Source organism: Schistocerca cancellata, chromosome 5 (genome assembly GCF_023864275.1).
Source record: "Schistocerca cancellata isolate TAMUIC-IGC-003103 chromosome 5, iqSchCanc2.1, whole genome shotgun sequence".
Lineage (NCBI taxonomy): Eukaryota > Metazoa > Arthropoda > Insecta > Orthoptera > Acrididae > Schistocerca > Schistocerca cancellata.
Genome location: NC_064630.1, coordinates 383,650,907 through 383,678,773, shown reverse-complemented (window position 1 = coordinate 383,678,773; position 27,867 = coordinate 383,650,907). Strand labels below are relative to the sequence as shown.

Genomic DNA, 27,867 nt, shown 5'->3' with positions numbered 1-27,867 from the left:
GTGTGTGTGTGTGTGTGTGTGTGTGTGTGTGTGTGTGTCCTTTTTTCCCCCCTAAGGTAAGTCTTTCCGCTCCCGGGATTGGAATGACTCCTTACCCTCTCCCTTAAAACCCAAATCCTTTAGTCTTTCCCTCACCTTCCCTCTTTCCTGACGAGGCAACCGTTGGTTGCGAAAGCTAGAATTTTGTGTGTATGTTTGTGTTTGTTTGTGTGTCTATCGACCTGCCAGCGCTTTTGTTTGGTAAGTCTCATCATCTTTCTTTTTAGATATATTTTTCCCATTTGGAATGTTTCCCTCTATTCTATTCTTATCTTGAAATTATTTATTTTAGTCACATAGCATTGACTAGACTAGGTCAGAAAGATCATCTATGATTCAACAGTATGTTGTTCGTAGATTAATTTTGTGAAATTCATGTTATAAAGGTACAAACAGATAATTTGCAACACCACTGTAAACCTCTTTCTTTCTTTCTTTTTTAAACATGTATATTACTTAATATGTTTTGTGATTGCCAAATATTATTCAGTGTCAATCAATTTGTGCAAAGACTAGACATTTCTTTCTTTATAGAATCTTGGTGAATTTCAGCAGTTCTGTTAACACACGCATTTTGAACCATTTACCAACTTCCCTATTTATATTTAAATTTTTTAATAATTTGATTGTTGATCATTTACTGCAGACTTTTTAATGCCTCTAGTTAACAGCCTTAAAATCTTGAGCACTTATAGAATTTTTTATGATTGTAGGAAGTTTTCAACTGCATGCTCCGGAATCTGTTTGAAGAATACAGATTTTTTCCTCAATACCCAGACAAAGAACTCCATATAACAGCACAGCTCTTTGGTGGCATAATTGAACGGAGATTGGTCAGGTAGTAAATTATCTAATATATGAATGCGGATTTTTTAATTCTTTATGTATGTTAGTAGACAAAGGTAGCACCTCATATATGGATTTATATTCCATTTTATTAGTTTAAAGTTTACTAAGTTTGCTTTTATTTGTTTCATTTTTTCTTTCTAGCAGCTATATGGCATTAGGACTAGCCCTCAGATTTGTGCTGGATGCTCTTCGAAAACCTACCACCAGTAAGATGTACTTCTTTGGAATTGCTGCACTAGATAGATTTAAAACAAGGTTAAAAGAATACCATAAGTATTGTGAACACGTTGCAGCCATCCCGCATTTCCACGAATTTCCTCCCCACTTAATAGAGGTAAATGATACACAAACTTCTAAGCCTTAGAAAAGCACTGATCTTTACATACTTTACGTATCTTAAATTTTGTCTTTTTTTTTCCTCCCCAGTATGTAGAATACGGGTTACAGTCACAAGAGCCACCTAACAGGCCAACAGGGCCAGTGTTACCTGTTAGTCTGGCTTCTATTCTGTCTCCAATGCCTTCGGTTACAACAGGGTATAAGACTTTGACATCGACTACTGTCACAACAACCACTTCCAGTGCTAAATCAACAACCACAACCCCAGCCATTGCAGCAAGAGTAAGTTTAATCTTCCTTTAGATTTGTTTATATTACATATGTACTCATTCATATGCAGTTAATGATATTGGATAAGCATTGTACAATTAATGGACATAGACTGTTAAAGTAATGTTTGAAAATATATATATATTCATATATTTTTTTCCAGCCATCGATAGCAAATGCTACCAATATTGATACTTTACTTGTTGCTACTGAAAAAGAAGAGAAAATGACAGCACCTCCTGAGGCCTTGCAAGATAAAATTGGATTTGTTTTCAATAATTTGAGCCAGCTAAACCTTCAGAGTAAGGTAATAATATGGACAGTTGCAGCTTTTGTAAAAAAACATTACAGTTTAAGGAATTATTTGTGTGTTTAAAAATCTTCTCGTTTTCTTGTTTGTGAATACTGATTGGAAAATTAAATTATTTAATTACAGTGTGATGAACTGAGAGAGATAGTTACAGAAGAATATTATCCATGGATGGCACAGTATCTTGTAATGAAGAGAGCGAGCATTGAACTAAATTTCCACTCTCTGTATTCTAATTGTCTTGATGTTCTGAAAATACCAGAACTGAATCAGATGGTCTTGAGAGAAACCTTTCGAAATATAAAGGTAGGTTACTGTCCTTTAGTATTCCAGGTGTTCTATCTGGTCACTGTCTGATTTGTGTAAGTTTAATATCTTTCACTCATAAAAATATAATTTGTGGTAACTCTTGTTTCAACAGGTGCTCCTCCGAAGTGATAAAGGAATTGCCAATTTTTCAGACCGCTCTCTCCTAAAAAATCTTGGACATTGGCTTGGAATGCTTACACTTGCCAAAAATAGGCCGATCCTGCAGGAAGATATTGACCTGAAAGCTCTTTTAGCTGAAGCTTACCACAAAGGGCAACAGGAACTACTGTACGTTGTTCCGTTTGTAGCCAAAGTCTTGGAATCTTGCGCAAAAAGCAAGGTTAGTGTGATTCATTCCATTCAGTAGAAAATTTGTGGTTTGCCATTGTTTGAAATAAAATTTTTGTTTGCTAGCTTTCAATGCTCTCTTCAACATTTGTAGAAATAATATTTTAATTTCATAATCTGTACTTGTTTCTAGGTGTTTAAGCCACCAAATCCTTGGACAATGGGAATAATGAATGTTTTAGCAGAGCTGCATCAAGAACCAGACCTAAAATTAAATCTGAAGTTTGAGATAGAGGTGTTGTGTAAAAATCTGAATATAGATGTTTCTGTAAGTAACACATTGATATTTTTGAAATTTATAAGTGTCTGTAGAATAAACCTTGTTTTTGGATAATTTTATCTAAACAAAGTATCTTGTTAAATAAATATATCTATTTTGCAGGAATTGAAGCCCTCTTTATATTTGAAGGATCAAGAGAAATTACGGAATTTGGAATATCAGCTCTCTCATCCAAGTAAAAAGCAAGAAGCTATTGTACAGCCAACCATGTCGCAGTCACCAGCACAGAGTCAACCAGGTAATACCGCAGCTTGTGGCTTGGCAGAATTTCATCCTCCTCCTCCTGCTCCACCACCACCACCACCACCACCACCACCACCACCACTTCTGTAAATCTGCTCACCGAAACCAGGTTCTCAGTACTCAGTATAACAGAATGAAAACATTTGCAAGATTTATGAGGATCACTTCAAAAAATTAATTGGAAAGTGCAGAGATAATGCTTATTATGTAATGGAGTATGGGAGCTTATATACCAGGTGATCAAAAAGTCGGTATAAATTTGAAAACTGAATAAATCATGGAATAATGTAGATAGATAGGTACAAATTGACACACATGCTTGGAATGACATAGGGGTTTATTAGAACCAAAAAGATACAAAAGTTCAAAAATGTCCGACAGATGGCGCTTCATCTGAACAAAATAGCAATAATTAGCATAACGAAGTAAGACAAAGCAAAGATGATGATCTTTACAGAAGATGCTCAATATGTCCACCATCATTCCTCGACAATAGCTGTAGTCAAGGAATAATGTTGTAAACAGCACTGTAAAGCATGTCCAGAGTTATGGTGAGGCATTGGCGTTGAATGTTGTCTTTAAGCATCCCTAGAGATGTCGGTCGATCACGATACATTTGCGACTTCAGGTAACCCCAAAGCCAATAACTGCACGGACTGAGGTCTGGGGACCTGGGAGGCCCAGCATGACGAAAGTGGCAGCTGAGCACACGATCATCACCAAACGACGCGTGCAAGAGATCTTTCACGCGTCTAGCAATATGGGGTGGAGTGCCATCCTGCATAAACATTGTACATTCCAGCAGGTGTTAATCAGCCAGGCTGGGGATGACGTGATTCTGTCACACATCGGCATACCTCTCACCCGTCGCGGTAGCAGTTACAAAACCAGAATCACGCATTTCCTCGTAGAAAAAAGGCCCGATAACGGTAGATGTGGTAAATCCAACCCATACCATGACTTTCTCGTCGTGCAATGGAGTTTCCACGACAGTTCTAGGATTTTCGGTAGCCCAAACTCTGCAGTTGTTGACGTTGACAGACCTTCGGAGAATGAAATGAGCTTCATCGGTCCACAACACGTTACTCAACCAATTGTCATCTTCCGCCATCTTTTGAACCGCCCACACCGCAAATGCCTTCCACTTCACTAAATCATCAGGTAACAGTTCATGATGCGGACGGATTTTGATGGATAGCATCAGAGGGTACGCCTCAGTGCCAACCAAACAGTAGTGTATGGAAGACTGGTGTGACGTGCGACTGCACGAGTGCTGACTTCCCTGTGCATAGACGAACCCACTACAGTCTCCATTTCTTCCTGAACTGAACTGTCTCAGCAGCATTACGCCTTGTGCTCGGTCGGCCACTACGGGGTCTGTTTTCTAAACAACCCGTGGCTTCAAGCTTCAAAATCATTCTCACCACAGCTGCATTTGTCAACGGATCTTTACCCATTCAAATCCCCTTCCTATGGCAATAGGATCGTAATGTTGAACTAGCTCATTCCCCATTCTGGTAATACAGCTTCACTAAAAGTGCCTTTTCAGGTAATGTCAACATGCTGCGACTGCTGGCGCATCTGATTCTCTCTCTCATTACAGCTCCTTTTATACACAGTTGTCATGCGCAATCACTGATGTTTTGCTGTCCAGCACCATCTGTTGGACATTTTGTGAACTTCGTTGTCCCCCTCCCCCTTCTAATTGAGCCCCCATGTCATTCCAAGAATGTGTGTCAATTTTTACCTCTCTATCTACGTTATTCCGTGGTTTATTAAGTTGTCAAATTTATACTGACTTTTTGATCACCCAGTATATTCTGCTTTAATAAAAAATATTGATAAAATCAGGTACATATCAGTATGATGGCAAAAGTCACACATGAATGCACGTATTATTTCTTTTAAACTTCCTCTTATTTTATCAGTACACTTTTAACTCACTGGAGAGAGAAAACATTTTTATGCTTCATAATTTATGTTTTGTTCCTGAATGAAGTTATTTTGTTGGAACATAGATTATTTTAAGATTACTGTTACTATTATTAGTTGTTTTAAGTAGTTGGCATGATGTGTTTGGGAGTTCTCCAAAAATTACGCCCATTGCAAGTGTTTCTGCATTAGAAATACTTTCCACCTGAGTATAGAATAGCTCCAGTGTTGTGTTTTAGTATGATTTTTATGTCTTTGTCGTTGAAATCAACAGTCTGTTTCAGCTATACTTTCCAGTTCAGATTCTTTTCTGATTGTCAATTTCTTTATTGCAAAACATGAATTGACGACAGAAGGTAATGTTTTAGAAGGCATGTACCACAGAATGGATCTTAACAAAAGCTACTGTAGTAAAAAATATTCAAATGTCAAAAAAAAATTAAGAAATCAATGGATGAGTTTTAGAAATTTTTATTGTGTTTGTTACCCAAAAACAAGAAAGTTCTTTATTTTATAGTTGGCAAATCTCTCTTCTCTCTTTAATTTGCATAATTTTGAAAACAATGTTGCCCGGCTCTAAAAATCAAACGTTCTTTAGCTACCAGTACAGCTCCTTCTGCAGCACCTGTGGAGGAAATGGCACAAATAACAATATCATCTGCTGCAACACCGCCAACTTCTGTTGCTCCCACCAACACGACACCTACTTCAAGTCTTCCAACAGGACCACCAGAACCTCGTTTTGGTTATATGGACATCTGTATAAGTACAGTGAACAGTTTGGCTCCTCATATAACAATCAATTCCCAGGTAAATATGTGCTCCAGTTTATGCCAATAAACAAAAATTACCAGTTGATTTGTTCTCAAATTTTATTTTCTTAAATTTTTATTTTATATTATTTTTATTTATTTATTTTTCCCAGCTTGCACTGTTCCAAACTCATCCGCAGCTGAAACAGTTTGTACGACCAGCTGTCGAACGTGCAATTCAAGAGTGGATTCATCCAGTCGTTGACCGGTCCATCAAAATAGCTCTTACCACCTGTGAACAGATAATCAAAAAGGTACAACAGGAGAGCGTGACATTAGAAATGCCTATGTACTTTATGTATATGTATTCAATATGTTATGATACTTGTATTAATTGGTATTTTTTTTTTTTTTTAGGACTTTGCCTTGGATCCAGACGAATCTCGAATGCGTGCTGCAGCCCACCATATGGTGCGAAACTTGACAGCAGGAATGGCCATGATAACCTGTAGAGATCAGTTGCTGGTCTCAATAAGCACAAATCTGAAGACAGCATTTGTTTCTGTTTTAACGGTGTGTAATTTTAAGTATTTTTCATTGTGTGACAATCGCTTCCTCCTCCTCACACGCTGTGATACTTTTAAGACTCAGTTGGTTGAATGTTATGCCAGTAATGCTGAAAGTGTAAGATTCAGTTCTCAGTTGGTCCTGGAATACTTCGTGCGAAATTACAGTATATTCATGTTAAGGAAGAAGTATATAAAAATTGTCACTTCCTCATTGGTTGAATGAATTTACTTTCAGATCGGACAAAATATCCTACTTCTTTCAATGTGCCATCCCTTGAAAGTCCTGCAGTGTCTGGACCGACTTCTAAGTTAGTTATTAATTCACTTATATCAGACAATTATGTAGCTGTGTGTCTCAAGCAATTCTAATCCAGAGTTTCATTCTGTAGTAGGTAGTTCCAGTTTTTTCTTTTTCATCCTGTCCAATAATTTTCCGTTTACCTGAGGTTCTGGGTGGCTTTTCTATAACTCCCTATTTCCTGAACCTTGCCAGTCGTTTTCCTTCATCCCACTGTCTTCCCGCTTCAAACTTTTTGCTAGGAGGAGGAGCCTTTGGCACCAAAAGCTTGCACATTTCCATAATTTTTTTTTCTTTGTCCTGCTGCTACTTGGTGAGTAGATTTTTTTATCTATCCAATTAAATCATATTTTCAAAATTTGGTTATCTTTATCAGTGAAATTTTGAGACAAATACAATCACAAATCAGAAGTATAAAAATCAGCCAAGTATTACTACTACATTCAAATTGGTTGCATGTATGTGTGATGTCATTCTAGGTTGTTGCGTATTGCTACAGCACTGAACTATATATGTATAGGTGTAATTATCATAACCATGTGTAATTACTAGAACATCAGTCCATTTTTGTCAACAACGTAATCTTCATTTCTGTTTGTCGACTGCTACTTCACACTCTATTTGTGCATCTGCTAGCTAACACTCTTGTGGGTAGAATGATTGCACCTGAGAAACACCAACAGTCCTACAATAATAAACATACCATTGATGTGAAGCATCAGATGGGAAACTAGTTGCAGTGAATTCCTTGGGAAAGTGTTGACCAATTTTGATAAACTACCAGTCAAAAGTTTATTATGTATGATAAATACTATAAATATTATTCCAGTGTACAGAGACATCATACAAACTAAATATAAGCAACAAAATAAATATTCTGTCTCTGTCATTAAGTGCAATACACTACCATTCAGAATTTAGCCCCTTCAAAGCACCCACCATTTGCTCTCATAACAGCTGCACAAACTCCCAGTATTCTGGAGATGAGATTTTGTAGTGATTTTGCAGATTTCTATTGACATATCCACTGTATGATTTAGAAGCATGTTCAGTGTCCCTGTTGCAGCATAAACCCACACCACTGTGTCTTGTACCACATGGAACGGCATTGTTGATCAGTATCCTGTATATCCTTCCTTCTTTAATGTTTCATTAATTCTCACTAGATCACAGTGCGTATCACCCACAAAACATCTCTGTACCATTACCTACCCTCCACTATGCTTCACCATTGGCATCACATACTGACACTTCTTATGTTCTCCATGAACTCGATGAACAAACAATTGACGACAGCGGCTTCCAAATATTTGAAACTTAAATTTGTCCCTGAACAACACCTTGGACCATTGTCACATGCTCCAGTTTTCATGTTGCTGTGCCCTGTGCAGTCTTTTTCACCTTATTTTGTTTTTGAATAAAAGTTTTCGGCTGCTATGCTCCCTTTTAAATTTTGTTTACACAGACAGTGTTGCACTGTTGAACTGAGATTGGAGAGGCTCACAGTACTGTTTACTTCCTTGCAAATTGCAGGTGCTGTATGAGTCGTTTTGAATTTACTCTGTACGTATATGAGCTTACCTTTCTTGTGTGATTGCGAAACACTTGCATTGCCACTAGTTTGCTTGAACAGCTGCAATGTGAACACCACTGTAGATTGTGGCCCACCAATTTTTGTTGCTATTGTCCTCTGGGGACAGCCTTTCTGATCATACAGATCAATAGTTATAGCACATTTTTAAATTCCAATCACCTGCTTTCATCCCATTAGGACTTAACATAGTATGAACCTGCAACGGTTGCCTCATCAGGAAAGAGGGAAGGAGAGGGAAAGACAAAAGGATTTGGGTTTTAAGGGAGAGGGTAAGGAGTCATTCCAATCCCGGGAGCGGAAAGACTTACCTTAGGGGGAAAAAAGGACAGGTATACACTGTGTGTGTGCGAGTGTATACCCGTCCTTTTTTCCCCCTAAGGTAAGTCTTTCCGCTCCCGGGATTGGAATGACTCCTTACCCTCTCCCTTAAAACCCAAATCCTTTCGTCTTTCTCTCTCCTTCCCTCTTTCCTGACGAGGCAACCGTAGGTTGCGAAAGCTAGAATTTTGTGTGTATGTTTGTGTGTCTATCGACCTGCCAGTGCTTTTTTTATACATATCCTACTCCCAATTATCCAACTCCCCAAGACACTATCCAAATTGAACCTTGCCTGGAACAGTTCTGTCCTCCATCATGGCGGGACCCACCTTCCTCTTCTTCAAAATCACCCTCTCCAAACCTTCCAGGAATTTCTCACTTCCAGCCTTGCCTCTCAATCTTTCTTGAAAAACCTTAATCCTACTCCCAATATCACCACAGCCGAAGCCCAGGCTATACGTGATCTGAAAGCTGACCGATCCATCGTCATTCTTCCAGCTGACAAGGGTTCCACGACCGTGGTACTTGATCGTCGGGAGTATGTGGTTGAGGGACTGTGTCAGCTTTCAGGCAACACTACATACAAAGTTTGCCAAGGCAATCTCATTCCTGATGTCCAGGTGGAGCTTCAAGGAATCCTCAGAACCTTAGGCCCTCTACAAAACCTTTCACCTGACTCCATCAACCTCCTGACCCCACCGACACCCTGCACCCCTACCTTCTACCTACTTCCTAACCCAAACATCCCGGCCGTCCCATTGTAGCTGGTTACCAAGCCCCCACAGAACGTATCTCTGCCTACGTAGATCAACACCAACCCATTACATGCAGTCTCCCATCCTTCATCAAAGACACCAACCACTTTCTCGAAGGCCTGGAATCCTTACCCAGTCTGTTACCCCCGGAAACCATCCTTGTAACCATTGATGCCACTTCCCTATACACAAATATCCCGCACATCCAGGGCCTCGCTGCGATAGAGCACTTCCTTTCACGCCGATCACCTGCCACCCTACCTAAAACCTCTTACCTCGTTACCTTAGCTTCATCCTAACTCACAACTTCTTCACTTTTGAAGGTCAGACATACCAACAATTAAAGGGAACAGCCATGGGTACCAGGATGGCCCCCTCGTATGTCAATCTATTTATGGGTCACTTAGAGGAAGCCTTCTTGGTTACCCAGCCCTGCCAACCCAAAGTTTGGTACATATTTATTGATGACATCTTCATGATCTGGACTGACAGTGAAGAACTCCAGAATTTCCTCTCCAACCTCATCTCCTTTGGTTCCATCAGATTCACCTGGTCCTACTCCAGATCCCATGCCACTTTCCTCAACGTTGACCCCCATCTGTCCAATGGCCAGCTTCACACATCTGTCCACATCAAACCCACCAACAAGCAACAGTACCTCCCATTATGACAGCTGCCACCCATTCCATATCAAACGGTCCCTTCCCTACAGCTTAGGTCTTCGTGGCAAACGAATCTGCTCCAATCCCGAATCCCAGAACCATTACACCAACAAACTGAAAACAGCTTTCGCATTCTGCAACTACCCTCCCGGCCTGGTACAAAAGCAAATAACCAGCGCCACTTCCTCATCCCCTCAAACCCACAACCTCCCACAGAAGAACCCCAAAAGTGCCCCACTTGTGACAGGATACTTTCCGGGACTGGATCAGACACTGAATGTGGCTCTCCAGCAGGGATAAAACTTCCTCAAATCCTGCCTTGAAATGAGATCCATCCTTCATGAAATCCTCCCTACTCCACCAAGAGTGTCTTTCCGCTTTCCACCTAACCTTTGGAACCTCTTGGTTCATCCCTATGAAATCCCCAAACCACCTTCCCTACCCTCTTGCTTCTACCCTTGTAACTGCCCCCAGTGTAAAACCTGTCCCATGCACCCTCCCACCACCACCTACTCCAGTCCTGTAACCCAGAAGGTGTACACGATCAAAGGCAGAGCCACGTGTGAAAGCACCCACGTGATTTACCAACTGACCTGCTTACACTGTGAAGCCTTCTATGTGGGAATGACCAGCAACAAACTGTCCATTCGCATGAACGGACACAGGCAGACTGTTTGTTGGTAATGAGGATCACCCTGTGGCTAAACATGCCTTGGTGCACGGCCAGCACATCTTGGCACAGTGTTACACCGTCTGGGTTTTCTGGATACTTCCCACTGACACCAACCTATCAGAACTCCGGAGATGGGAACTTGCTCTTCAATATATCCTCTCTTATATATGTATATAACACACCACTAGATATAATGATATAATGTGAACTGATTGCTACACAGACAGCTGAAGGGATGAGGGTAATTTGAATTAACAGTCTTAGGTAAAGGGCCATCAGTGCTGTTTCATGTACTGATCAGCAACCCTCTATGCTAACAACTAATCAGATACATAACATAGGCACTTAGTCTTTACATGTTTATATTTGATTTATTATTATAATGGGGATATGATAGAAATCCAAAACAAAATCCCTGTTTCAATCACAAATTGATAGTGGTGATAGGTGATTGAAAACTTTTGACTGTTGCTGTACAATATTATATTGCAACTGGGGAAATGGTCACCACATGTGATAGAACGGTAGACAAACATCAAATACTGGGATGGTCTGTTCAGAAAACCTTCAATTACTAGTGCCTGTGATAAAATGTTGCAGTGCACACTAATGGTCCACTTTTAATGATGTTGCAGTATTTGCAAAACATTTTTCATCATTGATATATTTTATATTTCATTTTTTCTTGGCCAGAAGTTATCCACATGTCAAAAAAAATCTTGTTTGTCAGAGCCTGAAACCATTTCATTTATAGTCTGACATTTATCCACTGTACCTTCAGACAAACGATAAGTACATATTGCACACAGAAACAGAGAATGTACTGTAAAATGCCTTTCTTCCAGAAGCATCTTTTTGAAACTTGGTGCAATTTTTTTGAAAACAAAAATGTTTTAATAATGATAATTCCAAGTGGCTCAACAGCATGGCCACTTTGGTAACTTAGGTACCCCTACCTACTCCAGTAATCCTCCTGGAGGAAGAAGAGCTAATGTTTAACATGGAACCCAAACTGTGTATCGTCCCTAGCAAATCTCCACACCATTGAGGGTAAAGGTGGACTGAAATATTCCTTGGTCTGACTGGGATTTGATCTTGTGTCCTTGGCACTTTACCGCTAGATCACAATGGCCGACATTTTAAGAATGAAGTTGCACTTTTGGTTTAGAGAGAGCAGTTTCTGCATAAAATTGTGTCTGTTTAGTAAGGTAATAATGAAAGTTCTGCTGTCTCATTTTACAGATTGTGGAACACTTTCAAAGCACATAAACTGTCAGTATTGCATGCCAAATACCTTAAGCATTTTATTAATGTTAATTTATATTGATAGAAGGAATGTTTTTGTCAGTTGCACAAACTGGACTGACCTAACTATGTATCCTTTTATTTTTGTCAGGGTGCTACACCTCAGCAGAAGGAAATGATTGAACAGGCAGCTCAAGTTGCAGCTCAAGATAATATGGAATTAGCATGTGCATTTATACAGAAAACAGCTATTGAAAAGGCTGTTCCAGAAATCGACAAAAGATTACTAAACGTGAGTTTGTTTGACTGGAAATTAATACAGTAGATTGTGTGTGTGTGTGTGTGTGTGTGTGTGTGTGTGTGTAGATTGCTTATAAATTATAAAGCTATAAATGCTTGTGATTTCAAATATCACAGTCTCTTGTGTTCTTTAGAAATATTGATGAAAGACTGTGTTGATGAGCATAACAAGAAAATAAGGCTACTGAGTTTCCAAGAGTCCATTACATCATTTCAGTTATTGGTTTGTTTAGTGTATGGTGGAATACTTGATATTGCTAATACATTGTTACAGGTACGAAGCAATTGTACTAATGGAAAATAGATAAAACAGGAGTGCCAATATCTTCTCATGAGGTGCATTCAATAAGTAATGCAACATTTTTCTCCTCATCTGATTTCGGCTGAAAAAATGTGAAATTTGTCTTGGTACATTGTGGATTATTCCTACTTCAGTCCGTATAGTTTCATGAAGCTCAGATAAGTCGTGGCAGTATACATAGCCTTTAAAATGGCATCTGTGATGGAGGTGTGCTCCAGAGAGCTGCCTTTGAGTTTCTTTTGTCAGAAAACCATAGTGTTGCAAATATTCATAGGCATTTGCAGAATGTCTACAGAGACCTGGCAGTGAATAAAAGCTGAATGAGTTGTGAGGCACCTGTCATCATCACAACAAGGTTCGCAAACCTGTCCATCCTCCTGTGTGTTGGCCAGGTGCATTTACCCTCAGGAAATTGAAGAAACTACTTCACGTGTTCATTCCCACAAAAATACAACTGAAGTTCTCTTTCTCCATGACAACATAATGCCTCACACAAATGTGTGCACTTGAGAGGAGCTCACAAAACCTCATTGGACTGCTCTGGCTCATCCACTGTACAGCCCAAATCTCGCACCTTCAGACTTGCACCTGTTTTGTGTAATGAAGAGTGCACTCCGCGGGAAGCAGTACGTGGATGATCGAGAAGTTACTAATGCAGAAAGGCATTGGATCCAACATCAACCAGTACAGTGGTACTGTGTGGCCATAGGGGCATTCCCAGTAAGGTGGTGTTTGAGGCAGTCATATTGAATGGAAATTATGTTGAGAAATAGGGTTTTGTAGCCAAAAGAGTGAGTAGTAGTATATTGTATTGGTATCCTGAATAAAACCAGTCTACTTTCAGAAAAAAAACATGACTGCATTACTTATTGAATGACCTTCGTATATGAGCTAGTTTAATGGAAAAACACTTTAATTTAGCATCGTAAGTTTTCAAACCCGTCAACAGCATTGGGCGGACAGTGTCAGGAAGTCCTTTACATTGCTTGGTATGGTATTGTACACTACTGCATGATGTGGTGGATGCTATGCGGTATCTTGCCACAATTGTGCAATGAGTTTGTTATTTATTTTTCCATTTGAAAAGAAAGTCCTTGAATACTCCATGGTTTGTGCAGGTTCTATTAGCTGGTTTGATGTGAGAGTCTACATTCAGCTGGAGAGAGATGGCCTAGATATTGAAAACAATAAATTTTTGTTTCTTAGGCTATCGTATATGTTGTATTGAGTTGGGTGTTGGGCTTACTGGTGTTTGCTGTTTAGTCACATAGGGGCAAAAAACTTCTGTGTAGTGCAGAATATGTTTAAATATTTAGGGATAATAAGCACTACAAAGTGATTTGGTATGGAAAGGTATCTATGAAATCAGACGTAGAGAAGACAAACGGAAAACTTAAAAGCTTTATAGAATCCCGGAAAAGAATAATGCACTTGTAAAGGGAAAAGCGTAAAATTTAATTCCACTTATTGTAGAGTACTCTACAGTTTTTGGAGTCCTTATCAAATATACATGGCAACAGACCAAGTGAATTTAGAGATGCTGCTACTTGGTGAGTCAGATGGAAACTTTGAAAATGTTATTAAATATAGACATTTCATGCCATTGTGCTGTAAGTTGGCAGTACTGCTACCATTGATGTAAGGTATGTCCTCCAAGCAGCAGCATTTACGTGGCCGCCCACCTGCAACAAGGATGAATAGCGTTCTGTCATACTGTTTTCTGAACAGTGAAGATATGAAACCTGTTGAAATCCATAAGCGAATGAAGGTCCAGTGTGATGATGCTTGTCACTGCAAAGTGTATAGGTGGAGTAGGAATTTCAGAAATGGGTGTCACTTTTGTGACAAGATGCTCAGCATCCAGGTCAAGCACATTTCATTGTGACACCAGAGTCTATCGTGACCATTGAAGCCATAGTGATGGAGAATCATCGTGTGATGGTAGATGAAATAGCTGTAGATCTTATCATTAGTCATGGCTCAGCACATCACATCATTCATGAAATGCTTAAGTTGCGTGAAGTGTCTGCAAGATGGATGCAATGGCAATTTACTCCAGAACTGAAAGAGCGACACATTGATGTCTGTGAAGAACTTTTTTGGCACTTTGTAGCAAAAGGTGATGGCTTCTTCGTGAAAAGTCATTACAAGTGACAAAACCTTGGTACATTACCACCAACCCAAAACGAAGAGAACAAGCACCACCAAAACCCAAGATGTTCCAGATGTAGGTATCTGCAGAGAAAATTTTGATGACACCCTTTTGGGATGAATGAGGTGTTCTCTTGGAACACTACACAACTAGGGGAAACCCCAACACCAGTGCAACATATTCCTATATTTAAAAAATCAGCTTTGGTATGTAATAAGAACAAAGTGACGAGGGCTTCTCATTATAGGTGTGATTTTGCAACATGGCAATGCTTGTCCTCATACTACCAGTGCAACACTTGCAACCATCGAAGACCTGCACTTTGATACTCTTGCCACATATTCCATATTCATCTGACCTCACACTGAGTGAGTACCCTAAGTTTGGACCACTCAAAGAAGTGATGAAAAGTTGCAACAGGTGGTGCACGAGTGGCTGCACACACACCCAAATTTTAGTTTTTATTTTATTTTTTTCCTCATGAGAATAGACTGTTGAAAATTGATACACTTGCGTTCCACTTTTGTTCAGTTTTTTTTTTTTTTTAAGTTTGTTTTCATTTGATTCCTCCTTGCAGTATCAACAGGGTGCAGTAGTTCTAAGAAAAGTGTGACTGGGGGATTTCGAGAACTTGAAATGGAGATCCTTGGATGAGACATGACATTATCAAGAAACCCTATTGGATAAATTTAGAAAAGTTATATCTTAGGGAGACTTCATGACAGCTGCTGCCTCTTTTGTACATATCTTACAGGCATCATGGCAACAAGTTCCAGAAATAAAGGCAAATACTGAGACATGCAATACAGTCACTTTTGTTCCTCTCCAAATAGCAATGGACTTGGACAGAAAATTGCCAACCTTTCTATGAAATGTTCTTTACAGTGATGTTTGTTATATATCTGTAGGTGCTTAGTAATCCTAATAAAAAGTGTCAAGTTAATTAGGAAAAATAGTGTTTGTACTGAAACGGAATGTACAAAAGATTTATTGGGTAACTAGTGAAATAGTTATAAATATAACAGAGAAATTTGAAGAACAGCCACGTTACTTTTACTACTAAAAGTAGCTGAAAATGAGAATCCATGTAACGGAGAAAGAAAAGTGAATAAAGTACAAGTAATAAATGGTGAAAGAGTTGTGAAAATTAGAAGGCATGCTTTCCAGTTGCAGTGAAAACATGTTAAGATGTTTTATGTTAATAAAATCAAATTTCTGTTGTGGAGGATCATAAAACTGAAAGAACAAATTATTACAGTCTTTCATATGAAGTTGACACGGATGGGACACTTGATGTGGATCCCATATGGACTGCCTATGCGACATATAATGCTTCTATGTTTTGTAAATTGTCTTTCGGTGCGGGAGAGGGAATCTTGGTCAGAAATCTTTAGGCCCCATATTTTTTTTTCTTTTTGTTATTGGTGGTGTTGTTGTGGGCAGGCAGTAAGAGTACATTGTTTTGTGCTATTCTAAAGATGGTTGTGGAAATGTTGGGAGTAATATATAATATCATACATCCAACATGGAAGAGAGAATTTCATGTAGGATAAGACATTTGCGTAATAATTGTTAAATCATTGTCAGGTGCGTGAAATTTGACTTCACCTTATATGTATATTAGTACTTTCGGCTAAAAATGTGTCTGCACTAAAAAAATTACTGCAATATGTATGACAAATGGACTTCCTTAATTGTACCAAAGTTTCTACTTACTCAATTCACAGATGAGTTTGGGTGAAATGACTGCTTAATGCCCCTTCAAAAGTTTGAAAAGTTTTTATTCGCCTTACAGGAGTAATATGTTGGAGGCTTCAGCAATGAATTATAAGCTAGTAATTGTAGGCAATTATTTGCCTTTGTTGCTTTGACAAGTTTCTTAACACATCTGTCAGATAATCATTCTTTTACTACGTATATGGGACATCAGATAACAAATATTTATTACCCATATAGATCATTACAGTTTTTTATAGTATTTCATGCTTTTCTTTCGTACACCATTCATTCTCAGGACCATCAGCCCAGTAGCCATGTAGTCAAATCGCCCATATTTCATCTATTCATGTACATTTATTCCAGGACTCAGGCTTTTCTAACAATGGTCATAAAACTTTTGGTAATCACTTGACGAGTGATACACCTCAGGCATGAAAAGTAAAGAGAGAACAGAGATTCCTCTAGGAGGACCATTTAAGACACTAAAACGTGCAGAGCTATACTGGTATAGTTTCTTGTTTAGTTGTTCCAGGGAACACCATATTCATTGTTATGAGGCCAGTTTCCTTGTCAAACACATTCAGCATTCATAAACTGCCACTGAACCAGAGGTGGTATTGAACCGTTAACAAGTATTTGTTGTTCAGCATTCTGTAATCAGGTTCCTGTCTTTCCAAACCTGGAAAGTAGCATACTTAACTTTGACACCTTTCTCTTTATTATGTCACCTTTGAATTAGCATTTGGAACAGATTAACAAACTTGTGTAAGCTTTGTGTCCTGCTTAGTCGTCAAATATGGGGTGCCGTAGAAACCTGCTTCTCTGATCACTAGTCAACAATTCAAGCAAATCGGATTAATGAGTTTTATTTCAGAAAATTAAATGACGATACTTAACTTTGAAAATTTACAATGATGTGTCACAAGCAAATGGTGACAGACAAGTAAGAGGTCCCTTCATAATACAAGAGAAGTAATGCAGTTCCTAAGTCGCTGCTATACAAGTGCCTAATCTTGATGCCACTGTGGAAGTTGTAGAACTTCTGGTCTATAACTGGGCTGCAGTCAAGCGGCACGGCATGTATGTCTTCTTCATGTCGAGGGTGCTGCCATCAGGTTGTCGTCCTGCAGAGGCTTCGGCCTGTGTGCACTTGGCTGATGTCTCAAAGCTCTCTCTGCTCTACCGTTCCCACCTGGCGTGCCGGCTCTTGACTTTACGCAGGAAAACTTTACTGCTTTGAAGAAACCTGAAAACTAAAGATATCAACTTACATAGTAGCTGTCAAGATACACTTCCTTCCACAGAAAGATTATCCCTACACAATCATTTAATTATCTACAGTGATAACATCTCTATAATAGGTCATCCTTTTCGTCTATGTCCACCTGTACTTTCCATCCCATCACCCACACATACCTACATACCGGCACATAAAGAATGCATCAACTTCAAACTAGTATAATTGGCTCTGTTTTGATAACATGCAAAATGTACTCACATCACTGCATTTGGTAATGTATCTGTGAATTGTCACATTTTTCACGTTTTAAATATGTCAGGCAGATAGCGGCATTCTTTGTGAATACATATTAAGTCTTTCTTCGAAGTTTGCCATCATGTTTGTCGACACGTCATGTGAAACAGCAGTAGTTTCTTGCTTTATTGCAACTTTCAGGTCATTAAGTGTATAAGATTTGTTCCATTACACTTTACTTTTTGAGTAACCCCCTAAGAAGAAGTCATAAACAGATAAATGTGGCAAGCATGAGGACATGGCCAAAATGAGAAAGCATGTGTTTGGGAAACATTTCTCGAACTTCTGCCATTGAATCATTAGCCATGTGAACTGTGGCTCCACCTTGTTGGAACCACATGTCTGCCATGTTTATCCCTATAGTGTCCAGTTGTGGCTGCACTAAATTGTGTAGCATTGCAGTATAACATGCAGCATTCACTCTTACACTAACACCACCTTCTTCTTAAAAATGAGGCCCATCGATACCCACTTAGGACACTCCACATCACACTGTGACTTTTGCACTGTGCAGTGGTTTGTGATGCATTTCTTGTGGGTTGTCTTCTACCCAATAGAGACAGTTTTGTTTGTTTAAGTGACTGTCTAAGTGAAAGTGTGCTTCATCGCTCATCATCAACACATCAGCAGCAGCAAGAACATCAAGCATTCTCTCATAAAACTGCCTCTGTTCACCGTAATCAGGGTCATGAAGCTTCTGCATGATCACAATTTTGTAATGATTAAAACGTAACTCATTCTTCAGGAAGCGCAGCAGCGAGCGAAGAGATAAGTCCAGAGTTGGAGCATGCCAAGTGGAGCAGCGAAGACTTTGAAGAACAGATGTTCTTACCCTATCGACATTTTCCTGTGTTTGCACCTTGCGAGAATGACCGGGCGATGTGTGCTTCATGACTGACCCAGTTGTGCGAAAAAAGCAACCCAATGCAATATTGTGTTACGATTGGTTATTTAACCATTTTGCGGGTCATTGAAGTGTGTACAGAAAAGCAGTTGGACTGTGATCAGTCATTACTTTTGAAGAAATGTTAAACAGCAAAAATACGATGGTGCATGATCCATTGTGACTGAAACTGAACGCTCACCTACAAAATGTGTCCCTCAGCCAACGATTCCACTCCCACCACTGATACTATGCAAGTCAGATCCGTGTGTTCTTTTTGCACCACCCTCTACATACATATGGTTGGGGTACAATATCCTGTTTATAGCATTTACCTGATCTACCTTCTCCTTTTATACATGCATTTCAAGGTTTTTAAGTTATTTTACTCTTCTGTACATACACACCAATGTAACTTTGTATATCTTCCTACTGTATGATGCAACACTCATACCTAGATGTTAGCCAACCATGTTTACACTTCGTAGCTAAAGGTATATCCTCCTCGTTACCCCACCCCTCTTTCCCCCCATCAAAAGTGACCGAACAAACCTCCAGCTCCACTAAAAAAAAAAGGAAAATAACTCATCTATGTTCTGCGGTGTATTTATTGGCTAAATTTTGTTAATTTGTTGTTTGCAACGTACTAATGTAAAACTATTTTACAGTATTGTGCAAATTTATTACTATGTGTATAATATAGGTAGTAGCTTATTGAGTATTGATAACTAATGAGCTTCGGAACACGTTGTGGCATAGATTCGACCATGTTAGAACAAATGTTTCAAATTTGTCATGAAACCACACTTTCACCACATTTGCTAACATGCATTGTTTTGTTGAACAATCCATTTTACCAAGATATGTTTCCACAGTATTCCACAAATTCTCAATGGGATTTAGGTCTAGTGAATTATCAGGCCATTGAAGTACATTAATGTTGTTTTCTTCCGTGAACATCTTGACTGCATTAGAAGTGACACGGGGCCAGATCATGTTAAAATGCCGCCCCCCCCCCCCCCCCCCCCACATCTGCAGAGGTCTGTAGGAACAGCACAATCCTGTACTTCAGTATTTCCATGTATTTGATTGAATACATCATACCATCAGCTGTATCTAGTGCCCGTGGACAACTTGCAGCGAAGAAACCTCAAAACATTTTCAGGAGCGTATTTTACAGTCTGTTAAAGATGCTTAGTTCTCACTGCCTCATGGGTGATTCACCTGATAGTCCTTGCTCTGTATCCTTGAACAATACTGTGTGACTCATCACTGGAAATTACACATTTCTAGTCATTGTAGGCCCAAGATTTATACATTTTGGCCCGTGCCAACTGTTTTTCCTTCATGACAGTTGACAACTGCTTCTCTGTTGGCTTTCATGCCTTGTGTCCTCCATCCAGAAGCCTACGCCATACTGTTGAAAGGTCAATTTCAGCTCCAGTAGCCATTAAATCTTTCTGAAAGTCCTTACTTGTCTTGTGAGGATGAAGTCTAGTGTTTCTAAGTAGAGTTCTGTCTGTTCTAGAGGTGGTTCATAGTTTTCATCATCTGCCTTTTCTCTATGGAGACAATGAGGTAGTATCGATACATGCCCTAATAAGTCTTGAAATGCGAGATTTTTCCCACACCAACAACAGAGGCAATGTCTCTTATAGTCATTGATGAGTGTTCATGAAGAGCAACTATTTTTGCCCATTTCTTAGAAGAAATGTCCATTTTAACACACAGTTTTCTTCTCAAGAGCACAGAAATAACACACACTGTTGCTGCATATACGAGCACTCAATTGAACTGGAGGTGATCTACAATCGTTGTTCATTGTCAAGGCAACAATAGCCCACCAAGAGTCGAACAATTGGAGATATAAAATTGCCAATAACTAACCTACTTAAATTCCTTGTACAATATGAGCTTGTAACAATTAATTTGTGCGCTACTGTAGTTATAAAGTGGTGGTTCTTATAACATGTCTTTAGGTCATGTCTATATTACAGAGGCTTTTTCCTTTCCACTTGATAGGTCTACTAAGAAAACAGCCTTCGGATGTAGAATCTGAGTAATTTTGTATGGATCTTTATAACAGGGGGTAAACATGCATGATTCTTTAACTGTGCTTTCACTAGCACCACGTCATTGTTTAAAATTAGGGACACTTGCTTTTAAATTATGTTCTTTCAATTGACGTTGTTCGTGTCTATTTAAATTCTGTTCTACCATTTTATCATAATTTAAAAATGGAAACTCCAGGTAAGAATATCAGCAATGTAGGAAAAGACAGATTGCTACTTAACCATAAAGAATACACATAAAGTTTCAGACAGGCACAATTAAAAGACACAGACACTTACAATTCGCTAGTTGACATCCGTTCTATTTCAGGCCGCAAAAAAATTTGTCATAAGTTCTCCTATGAACTTTTTGTGGAGAAAAGTCCAGTTGACAAGTGAGGTAATTCAGTATGAAACTCTGGAATCATCTGTACCCACGTCATGTTTTTCTTAAAACAATATGTAAAATATAATCTTCTTTTATATTTCATAATTCTTTCAGATAACAATAAATAAATAATAATCGAGGCTTTGCCCCTGCGATGAAACAATCTCAAGTCAAATATCCTAGTCATTACTAAGAGCCTTTAGGTCAAAGTAAGATGCTCATCCAATTACATAACAAATATTTATGTAATTGCATGTAATATAAGGTGCCCTACACACTACGAAGTAGTCTTATCTACAATAAAATATCAGCAAATATTAAATCCCAATCTAGTGATTATGTGAATTAACATGTGTTAGGTTTAACACCTGTGAGGGATAAACGTAACTCTTATGTCTTGTCACTGAACCAGCAATGTATTAAACATATACATTTTTGGATTTTACTGACATTACACATTGACACAGTTTTATCTTAACACTGTTCTCACTATTCCTCTCTACCAACAACAAACAAATAACTGTGTAGAAAAGGCTATTTCCTCAGGTAATCGAATAAGAGTAAATAAAATTGTAAAAATCTTAACTAGCATCATAAATTAAATGAAAATGCTTTCAATTCAAATATTTCTTTTTGAGAGGCAGACTACATCAGACGTGCCCTATGGTGTCCTCAACATAAAATAATTGAACCACTTCCAGGATTTGGGCAATAAACACATCTTAAATATAGGCTCCCGACTTTCGCTGAACAGTACGCCTGTTGTTATCCAGCATCAAGCACCTACATAAAGTAGCATACTTAATTTTGGCAGCTTACACTACTAATAAACCTTACTGCATCCACATATAATAAAATGCATAGTGTGGTGTTGTGATCTTCAGTCCTGAGACTGGTTTGATGCAGCTCTCCATGCTACCCTATCCTGTGCAAGCTTCTTCATCTCCCAGTACCTACTGCAACCTACATCCTTCAGAATCTGCTTAGTGTATTCATCTCTTGGTCTCCCCCTACGATTTTTACCCTCCACGCTGCCCTCCAATACTAAATTGGTGATCCCTTGATGCCTCAGAACATGTCCTACCAACCGATCCCTTCTTCTGGTCAAGTTGTGCCACAAACTTCTCTTCTCCCCAATCCTATTCAATACTTCCTCATTAGTTATGTGATCTACCCATCTAATCTTCAGCATTCTTCTGTAGCACCACATTTCATGTTACGTAAAACACTTTCATAAATGTAAAATGAATAATGCACCATTCAGATACACAGCCCTTTTTAAATACTTCATACAAAAACAATAAAGATCACAATATTTTTTTTTATGTGTCCACTATTCCACTTCCCCTGACAGAGACTGTGCTGGAGTCTTAAATCTTCATCAGCATCGTGTACCTATCAAACCTAGGTTTTGAAGCATGATGCACTTTAATGCACTCCCACTGACATGTGAAAATTTGCTTCGGATCGATTTCTGTAGTTTTAATTAATTCATCCTAAATTATTATTATTTTTTTCCACTCCATTCTAGTTATTTTCATCATAGAGTGAGATGAACATACGGATAATTGAATCTTTTGTTGTACGTCGTTATGTACTAAATAAACTAATCCTCCTCCAGACCAGTAATTGTAGAGATTGAGACAGTGGCTTCATCCAAATCTTGGCTTTGTTCTAACTCTTTCAATTGTACAAGTGCTAGAGATTTCATCATGAATTGTTAAATTCCTGCTCAGTTAATTCTTGTTTCCAGTCCTTATTTACATCTCTTAAATTGGTCATTCACTTCATTTGGAAGTAAATTGCGCTGTTTCAACATTTCCGAGTTTATTTCCTCTGGTAAGGTGGAAAGTTTCGTCTGTAATTGCGATAAACTATTCTGTAGTTCTTGGATTTCCCAATGTGACTAACTGATAGGCTGTTCTAGTGTGAATGTTTGTCCTCTTCATTCCATTTTAAAAAATTTGATTTTAGTATTCTATGGTGTCCAGTTTTTTGTTTTTATTTTGTTCTTTAATTCGTTGTAGTATTCTTGAGTGTCATGTTTGTTTGTTCGAGTGCAGTGTTTGGTATTTTTATACTAGCAGTCATCTCCTGTAGTTCTTTACTTAGTCATGTACTAAATGTCCTAAACCAAGCTGGGATAACTGCATCCATTTTTCTTGTCACCATGGGCATACAGCGTCCATAACAACATTTTTTAATTGGTTTCAGCTTAATATTGTAACAAGGCTAGCTATAATGCTATAGTACACTCTCAAATTGTGGCTGCAGAACTACTTACAGTTTCCGCACAACACAAACAACAGCACAAAAGAAAAGAGCTGTTGGAAAATAATAAAGTCTGATTTTATAAAGCTCACTAGAATCTCACTGTGCATAGATGCTGACAGGAAACTGGATCAGTGTGTAGGTCAGTTGCATCGCAGAAAATGAGTGTGCATTAGATACTGCCACTAATGCAGGTTGACATTCTGCAGCTGTGATCTGCAACTGCTGTTGTAGGCTGTTGTGGGATTAATACAATCGAAGCCCTCTGTGGTTGTAGTTGAAATCTTTAGACTCATGGACTAGTTATTTTCTTCTCCGTCATGATTGTAGTCAAAAAATTTAGAAATAGAAACTATCAAAATTTCTTCAGAATGCTTGATATGTCATGCTACCAATTGATTTATGGACTGCAGTGTAATTTTGGCTATTGCACATCATTACTATTGACAATAGATATCAAACCACTCAAATCTGCATACTCAAAATTCACCCGTTCTCTTCGAAATTTCAAATTTCTGGTTACAGTTCTTATTCTTTGTAAATTTTATTGGCTCCCAGCAATATTTTTTCTATGTTGTTGCCTGTGGTTACCACATATGGTATTTCGCTAGTTCTTTACCGTGATATCGGGCCGTTAAGTAAAGTCTGAATAGAGCCAAGACTTTCTATTATTGACTCTTGCTCACATTATTATTTCAACACACTCGCCAATTTCTTTTGATTGAACTTTGTTTCTCGAAGTGCTGCAGTTACTCCTGGAAGTTAAAGATTACGAAGTCCAACATCCGGTTTTCAAAATAAATATGATGCTTCTGTTAAACAACATTTATTATATTGTACTCTTGTTCATAATTATATTGATATAGACTAAGTCCAAAAACGGTCTGTCATGTTTAACAGATTCCAGTAGAGTCTGTATGTAACAAGTTTTCCTTTGTCCTTATGGCGTCATAAGAATTGTCTAAGCTGCTCTTCCTCTATGACTTGCACCACATTTGCAAGGCAGGAACCAATGATGTGGAATAACCTGCCCGACCAACAGGTACCAAGAACATGGTAATATGACTGTCATTGTCCCAGCTTATGGTTGCGCTGTGTTCATCTGTTTTGTGATATGTACACGGAGATAAAAGATACATCCAAACAGTAGATTATGTAATTAATGATGAAAATGAGCTTTTTATAGTGGCATCATAATTCATTGGTTCTAAAAATGCTTGTGCAACATACCACTTCACCAAAGTGATATGTTACACTACAGAATTTTATAGTATTGAAATCTAGGACAATACTTAGTGAAGAATGATTCACTATGAGATATTATATTCTTGTTTAAAAGTAAAAATTTGAATCCTGGAAAGTTTCTTGTCTACTATGCAGTAGGATGCAACATACGTCTTGAATTAAAAAAAGGTGTGTGTGTGTGTGTGTGTGTGTGTGTGTGTGTGTGTGTGTGTGTGTGTGTGTGAGAGAGAGAGAGAGAGAGAGAGAGAGAGAGAGAGAGAGAGAGAGATGGATGCTGTGTAATCTGGCTTATAATTTGTTTCTTGGTGCATTTAAATGTATGCTGCAGTAGTACATATTAATTCTTGCAGGAATTTGAACTAAGGAAGCATGCAAGGAATGAAGGCCGTCGCTACTGTGATCCTCTTGTGTTGACATACCAAGCAGAACGTATGCCTGAACAAATTCGCCTCAAAGTTGGTGGAGTCACTCCCCCACAAATGGCTGTGTATGAGGAATTTGCTCGTAATATTCCTGGTTTCCTGCCAATTACAGAAAGGGACACTGCTCTGTTTATCCCTAAGCCTGTCACTGTAAGTGTGTTTGCTTGATTTTGTGAATTTAATTCTTTAATACTTTTGTAGAAAATTGCATGTATCAAAAGAAAACTGAAAAAATTGCAATAAAATTATTTAACCTTTTGTGTTATTTGTTTTGCTTTGACACTACAATTGTGTAATTTTTTAACAGCAAGAAGCTGCAAACCTCACCTTCCAAAGCGCAGGTCCATCACATTTGGTAAGCATGCTTCACTTTTCACTGATGTTTTCGACACGTGTTATAAACTATTCACAAAAGAGTTAATGGAATGAAGTATGGATTGTATGCCCTATATTTGGCAGATTACTGGATGAAGCAAAATCACTCCCTCAGTTGCACAGCTGTGTGGCAGCACACTCACTTATCCAGCAGTCTTTTTCCACACATTGTAAACATTTGTATTTTTATCAACAAATGCATCATTTTAATAATTATCCATTCATCTTTCCAGTTAATCCATACACATACTTTGTTGAAACATTACTTATGATACATTTAGCAATACTCTTGATGTTAAAAGCAGATACATTAGTGAGTAACATAGACAGTTGAAAATTTTCGATTAGCTCACAGCAAATTGTAGAGATCCTTCACAGTTTATCATTATCAAAGAAAATATAATGTATTTTTCTGGTGTTTCAGTTGCCATGCAATATATAGTATACACAATCAATGTCATTCGTGTATCAGTAATTTTTCCGAAAACTTGCAGCAAGTGTATGGTGCAGCAGAAGATATTGTGATAATTTATGATAAACTGGGGAATGAAGTGGATCACTGCCTTCAGACAATAATAGGCTCACAGCCAGTGATGTCATCCAGCAATTGTCAAGTTGGTGGCCTACATAGTCTACTTGAAAGCATCCTTGTTGCCAAAAGACAAAGGGATGTTACCTCTGCTGTACAGCTTCTTCAAAAGGTGTGTTGGGCAAACATCAAGCTTCCTTCAGTCCTGAAAAAGTGCACCTAAAATTTTTTTGCAGTTTTATGTAGCACGTAATTGTCCATGAAAAACAGTAATACTTTAGAATTCATTTATAAACTCAAAACACTTCATCAGTAACATTACATTTACAATTACCATCTTCCCTTAGGCTGTAGAAGGTTTGCTGGATGGGATGACACAAGTGCCACTAGATCCAGAGACAGTATTGAGGTACAGAGACATTCATTTACGTGTGCTAAAAGCTTTGCAAGATCAACGAGCCTATGGCATTCAATGGACAAACAAGCAGGTGACTCGGTATGCAAATCTTTCTCTTTTGTGAAACGCTTGCTCTAAATAATAAAATGAAAAGTCGATAGTGACTATATTTCAGTAGTGTGATTTTATGTTAGTCTTCTAGAATTTTATGCAACTCAGTCTGCAACTTAATATAGCTTTTGTATTAAGGCATAAAAATGAAGTGGGTATTGAAATTATGTAAAATGTAAGTCATAGAAACAATTAGAAATGAATGGAATATTGAAAATACTGAATGGCAACAGACTGCACATACTGTGAGAAGAAAAAGTGAAATATGAAGGAAACTTAATTTAGATGGATGCTACTGAAAGATAAGATGGAAGACAAAGGAAATAATAAATAGAACTGAGACAAAATTCCAAGATTTTAACAGCATATTACTTTGATAGTCTTGAAAGGAACTGTGGGTGAGGGAAAGCCATATACTGTGCAGTTGAACATCTTCCTTGAACTTTCCAAGGGACTTAAGAAATGTATAATTTTGGAGGATATGTAAATTGTTGGGAATTACTTTTTTAAAGCACATACTTCATAAAAATCAAAATGATATTCTATTTATTCCACTGACCTGTAATTTGGAGCTACAATCTTACTATTTTTGTGGTAACATTGATGGTTTCTAACTTTTTACAAAATAATTTAGAGCTGTGGTTTGAGTTTGTTTTTTTAGATCTTCGGGCATATTTTTTTCTATAGGTTTTTTAGTGCATAAATACATTCAAGTTTTGATGTCTACTTCTGCAGCACAGTTATATTTCTGTATTGTATTCATTGATGCAGTGGGTAAAACTGTTTGATATGCCAGGGTAAAGTGAAATATAATTCTGTAGAAAATTATATAGAGCAAAATGTGCAGTTTAATTTTAGCATTGAGTTTTTAGCATTTCCAACAGGTCTAACCTGACAAACACCTTAGAAAGCTTTCTGAAAGCAAAGCAAAGAGGACGTGGTTGTAGTGATTGTAAATATTGTTGTTGAGATACCAACCTAACCCCTGCCTCAGAAGTTACAAAATATTTAAAACTGAAAAGAAGTAGTTACATCATACATCACTTCATAACATCTACCTGAAAATCATAGTTACTGCTTTTTTATGAAAAACTGTTCCATTAAATCCTTTGTAACTGGCATTTTATGCAAGAGGCCCCACATATGTGTCAGTTCACAATGATTAGGTTGAGGCATAAGTTCATAGTGTTTTTGTTTTGCAAGTTTGTCTTCCATTGCTGTGGGTTTATTTAGAAATTGTCATTTTTTTATTTGTAGTTCACTGTTGCCATTTGAGTGTACATATTGCAATATCTGAGTTTACATATGGTAATTTTGTCATTTAAAGGTAGTGTGTGGAGCCTGGGCACTGGAAAATGGAGTGCCGAATGGAGAAATCGGAATGTTTCCGATATCCTTCTGTTT

The 27,867-nt window shown here is 38.1% G+C and overlaps 1 protein-coding gene across 7 annotated transcripts in view; it reads left to right on the top strand.

Annotated features, from left to right (window-relative positions):
* LOC126188968 (CCR4-NOT transcription complex subunit 1) overlaps positions 1-27,867 on the top strand; it is a 130,015-nt gene that overhangs the window by 54,379 nt on the left and 47,769 nt on the right. For 6 of the 7 annotated variants that reach the window (XM_049930737.1, XM_049930738.1, XM_049930733.1 and 3 more), the window contains exons 15-30: positions 753-877; positions 1,030-1,222; positions 1,315-1,509; positions 1,661-1,804; positions 1,934-2,113; positions 2,229-2,456; positions 2,598-2,732; positions 2,847-2,982; positions 5,518-5,729; positions 5,845-5,985; positions 6,089-6,244; positions 11,937-12,077; positions 24,980-25,201; positions 25,359-25,406; positions 25,921-26,127; positions 26,303-26,451. In XM_049930737.1, coding sequence (XP_049786694.1) covers positions 753-877; positions 1,030-1,222; positions 1,315-1,509; positions 1,661-1,804; positions 1,934-2,113; positions 2,229-2,456; positions 2,598-2,732; positions 2,847-2,982; positions 5,518-5,729; positions 5,845-5,985; positions 6,089-6,244; positions 11,937-12,077; positions 24,980-25,201; positions 25,359-25,406; positions 25,921-26,127; positions 26,303-26,451 — 2,612 coding nt within the window. The remainder of the gene's footprint in view (positions 1-752; positions 878-1,029; positions 1,223-1,314; positions 1,510-1,660; positions 1,805-1,933; positions 2,114-2,228; positions 2,457-2,597; positions 2,733-2,846; positions 2,983-5,517; positions 5,730-5,844; positions 5,986-6,088; positions 6,245-11,936; positions 12,078-24,979; positions 25,202-25,358; positions 25,407-25,920; positions 26,128-26,302; positions 26,452-27,867) is intronic. The other variant, XM_049930734.1, reaches the window with a different exon arrangement.